At 33.9% G+C, this 12293-nt stretch overlaps 2 protein-coding genes across 3 annotated transcripts in view; both read right to left on the reverse strand.

The window, feature by feature from the left end:
• LOC128169185 (oxysterol-binding protein-related protein 8-like) overlaps positions 1–8437 on the reverse strand; it is a 35869-nt gene extending 27432 nt beyond the window's left edge. The window contains exons 1-2 of one of the 2 annotated variants that reach the window (XM_052835353.1): positions 8235–8437; positions 255–332 (exon numbers count right to left, since the gene is read on the reverse strand). In XM_052835353.1, coding sequence (XP_052691313.1) covers positions 255–291 — 37 coding nt within the window. In that variant the 5' untranslated portion in view covers positions 292–332; positions 8235–8437. Of the gene's footprint in view, positions 1–95; positions 223–254; positions 333–8234 lie in introns of those variants that run through there. The other variant, XM_052835374.1, reaches the window with a different exon arrangement.
• Positions 8438–8575: 138 nt separating this feature from the next.
• LOC128169176 (RNA polymerase-associated protein CTR9 homolog) overlaps positions 8576–12293 on the reverse strand; it is a 33329-nt gene continuing 29611 nt past the window's right edge. Inside the window, exon 23 of the mRNA XM_052835344.1 lies at positions 8576–9529. Coding sequence (XP_052691304.1) covers positions 8956–9529 — 574 coding nt within the window. The 3' untranslated portion in view covers positions 8576–8955. The remainder of the gene's footprint in view (positions 9530–12293) is intronic.

The following is a 12293-nucleotide window of genomic DNA, read 5'->3' on the forward strand; positions in this document are numbered from 1 at the left end:
ATCACGCCATATATTAAACAGTTAAATCCCAATCTTCTTAACAGTTTTAAATAGAACGGAGCAAACTTTCAAAATAACCGTGACAATTTACTTACACGAAACATACACCTATATTCATCCATCATTTTCTCGATTCAACCGTTTTGTTTTCACCCATCAATATTCAGCGCCACCATTCGGGAGAAAATTTCAGATAAAAATAAAATCTGAGATGGATATTATATTTCCGGCATTCAACTTAAGCGAAATCTTACCTGGAGTTTGTATAGTGTGTTCATTGGTCCCATTCATTTCCAATTTTGTTAATTTTCTGCTGACTCGACAAAAATTAGCTGTAATGGAAAAGAGTATTGTATTTTCATGGTTCAATGGTAGTTTAATATATTTTTTTTAAATCTCACTCGTATAAATTTATTTTCCTCCAAAATATAAATAACGGGCGATGATCATATATGCTCTTCTACAGTGTTCTATGCACAATTTCAATTTACCATTAAGTCGTGCACAGGTCTAGAGAGGAGAAGGTCGGGTCTGGACCTCCCTTTAATATGCAGTAAGTTAATAAATAACAATCTATACTAAAAATACTTGATGGTACACATTGAACACCCCCCCCCCTTTTCGGGAAGGAAGAAAAAACAATGCTAATGACGCATTGAATTCTGCGTTTGTTTCAATTGATTGAAAGAGCTGGGATCTACCAAGTGAGACCAATTATTCTACCGAAACTCTTACTCCACACTCAGGAGTTCTGATGGATGACTAAAATTTTAGTGTGATGCCTGAATTGATAAACGGCATTTATTTCTCCTTTTTACGTATTATTGAATTTCTACCGGTACCAACTTACACCAAAATATTAACCAAGATGTAATGACAGTCGTTTTTTATACCAGAGATCCACCGAAATATTTTGAATTTTACCAAGGTGTAGTTCTGGTTGGTGATCATGTGAATAATGCATGGTCGAAACATTGATTATTGGGCTTTAAATATACCTAACTTGAAGTACATGTCTACAATAGATATGTTGGTAAAGAAAAAAGTAAGTGGCATATATTCCTTATAGGCTAAAAAGGCTGCAGCCTACACATCATTTTATCTAGGTGTATGTATATATAAATATATTTGATACTAGTAATTGAAAAAATGGACAGTAAAGTAATGATAAAATTAGCCTTACCTTGGAGTCAGTAACAGAATATTAAAAAAAACATCAGTAACTAATGAACAAGAAACGACAGAAAAAACCAAATGTAGTTATATCATGCGAGAATACCAGGTGTTTTGCATGAGCCAGTGTACATGTTTCTTTTCAATTTTTGTGTACTAACGATTGATTAAAGTTGCGTTTTTCACAGAAAACTCCTATCTTAACAGTAAGTAATGAAACAAACAGAAAGATCTTTTTTTTATTTTGGTTATCCGAATCATTATCAACACTGAGCCGTATGTACCTTTAAATAAATTATTACATGTATTTGAATTCGGAATAATTATCAGGAGGGAAGCATTAACAACAATTCGGAATGTTTTTTGTGGAAGAAAGTTTCCGTCTTTACCAGGTACTAAAAAGGTTCAAATGTATGCTGTTAACATTTGTCGATTTTACCAAATGGTACGATTTGATTTCTGAATAACCTAAAATATGATAACACTATTTTTTATTTTCATAGCACTGGGCAAATAACATTAAGGCTGTCTTCAAATTCGCAAAATAAAAAATCAAAATTTTCCTAGGAGACGATTTTTTCCCTCTTTTTTTTTTGGTGGTGGTGGGGGGGGGGGGGACAACAACAATGATTTATATACATGTACACTGTACTTGTACATGATTACAAACAGAGTCATTGTTTTCAATCTTAATATCATAAATAAGTTACATATAATATTCCTGCATTGTTTTCTTTTTATGAAACAAATTAATATATTCGAGGATTTTTCGGGGGGGGGGGGGGGGCTGCAAATATGATATAACCAGGACTTGTCTCCCAAACATAGTTAAATCCGCCCACTCTAGTCCATACACAAGGCTTGATTTATACAAAGATCGCAAATAAGGAATCATTCGTTGAGTATTATGAGGCGATAATTTTGGTCGGGGCGTGATCAAATCCAGTAAAGCCCGAAGGGCTTTATGATAGATTTGATCACGCCCGATCGAAATTATCACCTCATATTATTTAAAGAATGATTGCTTATTACTTATATTTATATAATTTTAAGCCACTATACGATTAAATATTAATACAAATAAGAAAACTACGCTGGCGCCCCAATTATACATGTACGTCTTTTGAAGTTATGGGTTATATAGTACAAAATGGATGCGTAGTGTTATCACAGGCGAAGAATAGACACTCGAAAATGTAAATATTAAGACATATACATGCAATGTATCCTTAATCTCTCTTGTGAGTTGATGAGTCCCTGGAACATTTTGAAGACAGATGTCAGATGGGAGGCTGGTGTAGACGAATGACGGTGTTTCGTAGAAACTCATTTCAGTAGACAGTCATCTGATTGTCGAGATGGAAGGCACCCCCCACCCCACCCCACCACCCCCAAATGACCAGCCAACCTTCCACTTCCCTTTTGGTGATTTTGATCAAGATAAGTTTTTGTTCTTTAAGCATATGTTACATCAAAGTTTTAAAATTCAGAGAATTTAAAACTATATAAGGAATAAGGAATCATTCTATGAGTATTATGATGTGATAATTTTGGTCGGGGCGTGATCAAATCCAGTAAAGCCCGAAGGGCTTTATGATAGATTTGATCACGCCCCGACCAAAATTATCACCTCATAATATTCAAAGAATGACTCCTTTTTACTTATATTTATATAATATTGAGCCATCGTACGATTAAATATTTAAATATAAATAAGCAAACCCCGCTGGCGCCTCAATTTGGCGTCTTTGTATTATGGGTTATATAGTACAAAATCGATACGTAGTGTTATCACAGGCAAAGACACTGGAAAATGTAAATAGATATCAATATTGTTATAAATAGTTTTAAATTCTCTGGATTTTAAAACTTTGATGTAACACATATATCAAAACCATGTGTATCTGGAAATCGATGTAAACCTGAGTGTGCGTTATTTAATTTCATAAATTCATAAAACTTCTTGTTTCCTTTACATAAATGCTACCCTTAATGCTAGACTATAGAATTTTTTCATATTAGTAATCAGTATCAAACAATCGACAGAGTTAAAGCTTCGCTTGAAGTATTAAAAAGACTACCTTGCTTCGTGAACTGAAGAAATGAAGAAACTGAATGAAGAAATTTTAATGCATGTAAAAAACAGCTTGGCGCAGGTGAAAGATCAATACAATTCAAGAATATTTTACTTTAAATTAGTAGAGAATATAAGTACCAATGTGAATCATGGTTGGGAAACCAACGGATTTACCTCAATTTCAAGTAAATCGCTTTCAATTAGTAAAAATGTGCTTTATTTTGATGATTTGGTGAAGTGTTTTTACAATATCTTTAATAAACGAAATATCTATTTCAAGCCCAAGCAAGAACTTCAAAGAATATGGCATAACAAAAGATTTTTCTGAAAAAAAATGTTTCTGATTAAATGTAATAAATCACCTGCGCCGATGCGATTTAATTAGATAATTTGCAATGTTAGGATACGAACGTTACGTGACAACGAAGTACATATGACGTCACAAAAATGCATAAAAAATAATGTTTAACATTGTTGTCAATATATGTTATTGAGATTTTGAGAAATACTCCCGGTCAAAGTATTATTTCGTTGATTCCAAAAATATTGTTTTTCAGCCGTATTTTAGTTTCGGGACGCTTTAACATTGCTGCGTTGTGGCCAAAATTGTCATTTAGTGTTAATGTAATGTATAATGTTTAAAAAACGTCTACTTACAAAGAATAAAAACCGACTGCATATTATAAGAAAAAAAATTACCTGCCATCTTTATTAATATTTCATGTCACCTACATGTAAGGAAAGGTTTATGGCCGGGGGGGGGGGGGGGGGGGGGGTTGTCTTATTATTTTGCTCAGGAATGTGAACTGTGACAAAATTCTGAAGAAGGGAAAATACTCTAATGCAAATATTAAATGGCTTAATTAAAAGAAGTCTACATGACATACTATGGGAATTAAGCACTTGTACTTTCATAATTTCAATGAAAGAAATGAGTAAATTCACATATTTAATAGAGAGAAAAAATAAAGCAAGACATTGTGAAAGCATTTAAAGAGTTAAGGGGGAAGGGTTGTAACAGTTAATGAAGTTGTCTCCCTTGCTTCTTCATAATGGAGTTACCTTCCTTTGCTTGTTCATACTTAGTAATTAATCATTGAATATAATGTAATTTAGAAGTTGTATGATAAAAAGAGTTATGCAAGTTTTTTATCACTTGAAACAGAAACCTGTTTTTGAACTTTCTAAATAAACAAATAGACTTGTTAATAATAAAGTAATCATTGGCTAACCAAAATCACTGATAAGCAGTATACATATAAAATGATTTTGGTATGTACATGTACATGCCAGATCGTGGTAAAAAGTCAATGAGGGATGAATATTCAAAAGCTTTAACAGGAGATTAGCCGACTTTTTGGTTTTAATGCCCACAGTGAGGGTTTCTGTCTGCCCCATGGGATGGGGAATGGGGGACGTGTATGTATATACATACTAGCCACCTTGTTTTAGTTTACCTATGAAAACAGATGCACTTAAAACCTATCTTGAAAGTTAACAAATATGGGTAAGTTATTTTTCCAGCAGAATTTTGTACCCTTTTCAATACCAGGTCATGTACTCTATAATGATCTTTAAGTTTTTCGCTAAAATTAAAGGTTTGATGGTCCTTTTTGAAAGATTTCAGGCAGGGAGGTGGTCTACACTAAATCGTCCATATGAAACTCAATTAAATGCATATATGAAACTCCTCGACAAGTTTGTGTATGTGCTATGGTACTCAGGTGACCGTTAAGACCAATTGGCCTCTTCTTTAAGTGCATTTTTATGTAAAATGTACCCTTTTTTATGAATAAAATATATAACGCCAGGCGCCAGTGACACTGACATAATATTTAATAATTGAAAATTAATGTAGACTTAATTTTGAATTATTAAAACCGATTCCTCGTTTACCGAAAATATTTGATCAATCAATAAATGTTTAACAACAATTAATCGTTGAGGGAAATGCACGGTACAAGAGCATTAATTTTGCCAGTCATGATCTTAGATTTATTGCAATGTTCTCTACCAAAGTAAATGAAATCTAAAACATTAAATAAGCCAAATAAGTCTAATTTTATTTCATTGGAAGAAGTAAAACCTTTTTCAGTATTTTGTTCGACTTGCCCATGAAATCTAAAACATTGCTGTTTTTTTTTTTTTTTTTTTGTTTTTTTTTTTTTTTTTTGGGGGGGGGGGGGGGGTGTTATATATCATTGACCCAGAAATGTCGACTACAAACAATGAATTATTTTATTGTCTTTGGTGATCTTCTTTTTTTTTTTGGAACATTAGCAATGGCCAATTACTTCACAAGATGTTGCTGTATGCCATATTCGTAGAACATTTGATTAAACTGGCAACTCGCTGGAACCGTCTCACTATGGTATGATGAGTACGACAGTGTTCAGGCGTCCTTCTTTGTCACGTCTTAATGCTTTTTAAGAATTATTTTAGCAGTCCCCCAAAACCCACTCTCTCTCTCTCTCTCTCTCTCTCTGACAATGTGCAATTCATAAAATACATGCATTGTACTTCTCGTCCACAGACACCCGACGTTAAACTTTAAACGTTAAATGTCTTTCAAAAGACGAGGATTTCCTGTACTATCGTTATTACCATAGTACATGAAATCATCTTATCATAAAAAGAATATGTCCAACATCTCAATAATCACAGGTGCAATAAGTGAACGATAACACAGGGGATTAGATTTACAAAGCTTCTAGCTCGGTGGTTTTCACATCCTATATTTACACATGGATGATTTATTGCACGCACTTTAGATTATCCTACATTGCAAATATTTCTGTGTCCCAATTTAACGAAGATCTAAGTAAATACTGCTGGTTTAAAGTTACTCTGAACTGGTTTATAATTCAAGAAAATTCGTACTTAATTGTAAACTTTTGTTTAAAAAAATTGAACTTAAAAAATATTGAATCAGGGGTTACTACTATTTGTTCAGAGAGGAAAATGATAGTCCATTGAAATACTAATGATATATCAATATATATGATATGTCAAAATTACAGGTTTAAGTGTGTAAAATTCCATTGATTCTGTTGTTTTACTGATAAAACATGTTTAAATGAAGTCAGTTCAGGTCATTAACATGATCAATTCCTGTGGGGTACTCAAAAGATGTTGGATCAACAAATTTGATGTCCCATAAAAAGTCTTATTTCTTGTACCAATTTATATTGAAACCACCTGATTCAAGTTCAAAATAAAATTGTCATGCAACCGCTGACCCTTCAATATACATGTACTTCCCAGAGAATAATCAATGAAGGTATGTTCCTTTTAACCATGAGAGGACTGGGTAGTTGAGACAATTTATCTTTTTTATATGATAAAATAAATAGCTCTGTATATATACATGTATTGATTGATAGGAAAATATTCAAATTTTGACACAAAATAATTTAGATTTTTTCCTTACTGAATAATACATTTTATGGCTTAGAATTATATTGAAAATTTTATGAGGGTAAATCTCATGGGCAATTTAACTGTTAAGCACCCAGCCTCCTTATATGGACAGGGTGGTCTAGTTCGGCCATTTTGAGACTATTTATTAATCTCTAGAGATGAAGAGATCAGTATAAGGCTATAGAAAAGTAACAAATGTTATGGCCAAAAAATATTCTCAATTTTTTGTTCTTTACTTAATAATAGTTTATAGTTAATTAAAACACTGCTGTGATGTCATTCCTTTGTTCCAGCAGTCTAAATTTTTACCTGTGACAGTCCAATATTAGATTTTTAATATCAGACCGTTACCAGTGGTTACAGTACTGATATCCTTCAATAGGACTGTCTCAAGTAAATCAACGATGAAGTTCAATGGCAGTGTTTTAAGTATGATATATGCCTCAAACACTTCTGTATAAGAAAATATCAGACATTTCTTGACCCTAACAAACCTCGAAAGTCTCTGATATTTTTTTCATACAGCTGTGTTTGAGGCACATATCCATTACAAAAATCATATTTGATAAATTAAGGTAGATCTGATAAAGGTAAATTGTTGTCCCACAGTCTCCTAAAATGCTAGTTGCAGGACTGTACCTCATCGGGAAATTTTGGTTGACAGACTGTTATTTCCCGTAGAGCAACAGTTCTACAGCTACACAAATGCTTGTGGATACACTTGGGAGATTTGGTATAAGCCTCTCACCATACCTGATACTAATATCACATCAATGGTCTCCAACAGTAAATAAATTGAGGTATACTTGACACTCTTCCAGTTTATATGGAGGAGAAGAGTAAACTAATGGTTATCCGAGACCTTGTCTGTGGATTGTACTCCCCTCAGCTTGTATTACTCTACACCGTGTTACTTTACACTTCAATGTATGGGTAGATCTCCGGTTTCTCAGAGAACACTAATGTTATTTCTATATAACTCAAGGCAAATCAGAAAATAATAAACTTCATTGCAAGAAATATTTTGTATAACGCTTGGTCATTTCAGAACGAAGATAAAACTATCACAGAGCTAATCTACTACCCTGCATTTGTAGGGACGGGAACTAAAAATATAGGAATTCAAAAATGGGATACAATTAATCTGATACATTCATAATTCTTTAAACTATTTGATGGCAGCAGGTCCTGTCACAAAAATAAAACAGATTTGTGTTGACAATTTCCTTAACTTTCTGATTTATTTGAATTCAACTGAACCTATGAAAATCTACAAAAATTGAAAAAAACATACAAAATTGCTAACATACTTCAGTAACAAAAATAAAACAGATTTGTGTTGACAATTTCTTTAACTTTCCGATTTATTTGAATTAAACAGAACCCTATATCTATGAAAATTGAAAAACCATACAAAATTGCTAACTTTAGTAAATTATGTAGAACATTACATCAGTACATGTACTACTGTTGTCATTTACTACTAATTAGTCATTTACTACTAATTAGTCACTGAATAACACTGTATTCAAAAAGCAATTAATAGAGCAAAGACAAGACTTACCACTCAACAGATGTCAATTCATCAAGAAACTGTCAACAGCTTACACCACCATTTTAAATCAATATCCATTCGCCCATGCTATTTACCGGCACTAAATCTCCAGCAAACACTGACCAGAGTCCATCAGGGAAGGAAGTACAACTACAAATGGCGTTGTTTATCAGACCGATTCATGAAGGAAACGTTTGATTAAGACTCTGCCATGCAATCCATTGTCGCCACTTCTTGTGAGCTATTTATATCCCCTACTCTAACTGTTGTCAACAATCGCCATCTGTGATTTTGTAAATCATTCCAGATAGCCTCATGTCTGACTTCACAATGAGGACAACTTAATGAAATTTCAATGTTTGATTCTATGCTACAATTTATTTTGAAAATCAAAACCAGTTTCAATATGAATATACAACAATATGTAAGCTTTGAACATTCTGATGATTACAAAAACAATGCACAGCTGTTACAAAACCTAAAAAATGATAAATTAGTAACTTGCTCAAATCAATACTTTTTAATGATTTCATAACACTTTTTTCTATGCATTCAATTGGATGAATAACAGCATTAAATTTTGTATTCAACACAACAACCTATACTCTGTTACTCTTAGCTGCAACAAATATCTCTTCTTTAGTTATAAGAATAATCTGGATGATTTTCAGATATAAGTTCATTTTTGCAAGTACATGCATGTGTATTTGTTCAGAGTAAATGTTAATGTTTAATCGCTTTCATTTCCACTGTTAGAATTTGCTGGTGACCTTTGACCTCCAGATCCTGGACTTCCACTTCTAGCTGGACTGCCGGACCTAGATCTGGATCGTGACCTGGAAGCAGACCTTGATCTGGCTGGTGACCCACTTCCACTTCTAGCTGGTGACCCACTTCCACTTCTAGCTGGTGACCCACTTCCACTTCTGGCTGGTGACCCACTTCCACTTCTGGCTGGAGATCCACTTCTGGATCTGCTGCCAGATCTTGATCTTGATTTGGAAACAGATCGTGACCTTGATCTGGATCGGGAAGGTGACCGAGACCCGGAGCGTGATCTGGAGCGAGACCTGGAACGGGATCCAGATCTGGATCGAGATCTGGATCCTGACTTCCTGCTTGCTGCACTTCCTGACCTCCTTGAACCAGAGCGACTCCTGGATCGACTCCTCGATCCTGACCGGCTGCGAGATCGTGACCTTGAACCAGATTTTTTACTGCCAGCATCACTCTCACTGTCTGACATTATCCTCCTTCTTTTACCCACACCTTCTGCTGCCTCATCCTCACTTCCACTGCTAGCCCTACAGAAAAAGGAAAATGTACATCAATTATTACAATCCACCATATATAACACAATACTCATCCAAATTCTTGGATTCAGTGAATCTTTAAATACTGTTGCTTCAGAGTGTCACCAATGAAATTTTTAGAACGGATCATAAGGACGCCTTATATTTTGTTATTTTTACAATCAGCCTTTAATTTTAATGTGTACGACTTACAATATTTCTTAACCATTTTCTTAATATGACTGTTCATAGTTCATTTGATCTGGTCTGAAGTCTTTTATAGAACATCAAGCCAAAAACTACTGTAAACGTTTAACATTCGGCTGTGTACTCTATTTTGGAGGAAAACAACGTCCACTAAATCAAGTACATCGCCAAATGCAAAACATATGAGTAGATAAATAGGTACATTCAGAATTGCGCTAAATCAAATTCACGCTAACTTGTTGTAAAACCACATTCCGCCAGATATTGTACACACTAAATATAGTACGTTTACAGTATATCTTTACGTAAACACTGCAGTGGTTATTTTTCAAAGATCAATTGAACATGATTTTTCCTTTCTTAAATATTTAAATTGGCAAGAACCTCTGGAAGAAAAATAGTTATCAATGTTTATATCTGTATAACCATTACTATATCTATGCATTGGGTTTTCTGGATACATTGAATTCTTTTTGCTGACTTCCTTGTAACAGAGCATTAATGGCTTGTAAGCCTTCCAATGAGACCATGCTGTCCCGTGGGGATACATGGCAGATTCAATATAAACGATTCTATTGATTACTAAGACTAATAACCCAAGACGCATTATCACTGGTAGGTTCCTAAGCTTGCGGTCAACTGAAATTGCCTCATTAAAGTCTGTTAAAAATCTCCTCTACAACATTGTGATGCCTCCATGAAAACAACACTCCCAGCTTCTTAACTAATCAATATTGGCTTGAACAGGACAATCACATTGTCTTCTGGAGAGAATTTTTGTTTCTATTTATAAATCACAAGATTGCTAGCATCTTTTACATATATATTCTGGAAAAAGTTGATCAGAGATGACAGTTGTTAATATGTCTACGATATACATGATCAGCTTTGACACCGAAAAACCAATTCTATTTGTTCATCATCATCACACACAATTACTGAATGAAACAAAATGTCTATGATGCAGACAGCTAGCTGCAAACAAAGCTATAAACAAATTTCAGCGAAAGAATTAAACAAAGCCACTTTGTTAGAGTAGGTGCTGAGGGAAAAGCACAAATAACCATTACTCAAGAAAGATATCTGAACCCAATTCTGCAATAGCCAAATAAACAAGCACTCTGAGAGTATTGCATAAGCAATATACGTCCCATACCGGTTTGTGGAAATTGTGAGAACAATGCACTGTTATGCAGAATATCGAACCCGATCATTAAAAAATTGGAATATAAAAAATTAATTTTCTCGAAAATATGTCAGTTAGACGCTACAAAAGTGTAAACTTGATCTGTAGTTTGACATTTTGAAGCTGTTCAGCAAATTTCATATTATTCCTCAAACGCATAAAGAAAAAAAGTGTGGAAAACTGAAGTGGGACAGACAGACGGACGGACAGACAGACGGACTGACGGATGCAGAGGAAAGCTAATGTCCCTTCCGGTGAAACCGGTAGGGGACTAAAAATGAAATCTATTAGTCAACAACAACAAAATCCCATCTAGAGGTCACAACAACATGACAACAAGTGAATCTATATACCAAAATAGAATAGCCTAATGAAATCAAATGTCACCTTAAGGTTAAAAAAACTTTACCACCAATTTCATCTAGGCAGCGCAGACCAAATATTGACAACAAATATCAATTAAAAGTAAAGATCATACAATGACAACAAATACCATATGAAAGTCAAGACAACTTATTGAAAACAAATATGATTTGAAAGTTGAGACAATCAGATGTCATTATTATGCCTGAGATCATTACAACAAATCTGGAGGGCTAGACAACAAACATCATCTCAGTATGTAGAAAACATTTAGACAACAAACATCATCTCAATATGCAGAAATCTATTGACAACAATATTCATCTTGATTTGTAGACAACCTATTGGCAACAAAAAATATCTTGATATGTAGGCAACTTTTTGACAGCAAAAATCATCTTGATATGTAGACAACCTACTGACAACTGAAGTCATCTTGATAAGCAGACAATCTATTGACAACAAAAATCATCTTGATGTAAAGACAACTACTGACAACTAAAGTCATCTTGCTATGGACAACATATTGACGATAAAAATCATCTTGAAATGTAGACAACTTACTGACAACTAAAGTTATCTTGCAATGTAGACAACATATAGACAAAAATAATCATCTTGACATGTAGAAAACCTATTGACAACAAAAATCATCTTGATATGTAGACAACCTACTGACAACAATATTCATCTTGATTTGTAAACCCTTATTAACAACAAACATCTAGAAGTCAATACAACAATAAATTCTCAACAAATTTTAGTCATTGACAAGATAACTGTATCAATTTGCTATTCTAATTCAGGACAACATTACACAAATGTCAATGTGATGTCGAAAAAAAGTCTAGCTAGTAGTCAGGTACTCCTTGAAAGCAAGACAACAATAAAGACAACAAATGTAGTCTACAGGTCAGGACAACACAACCACAACAAACCAACACAGGTAACAATAAAGACAACAAATGTTGTCTACAGGTCAGGACAACACAACCACAACAAACCAACACAGGGCAATTA

The sequence above is a fragment of the Crassostrea angulata genome, chromosome 1, assembly GCF_025612915.1.
Source record: "Crassostrea angulata isolate pt1a10 chromosome 1, ASM2561291v2, whole genome shotgun sequence".
NCBI lineage: Eukaryota > Metazoa > Mollusca > Bivalvia > Ostreida > Ostreidae > Magallana > Magallana angulata.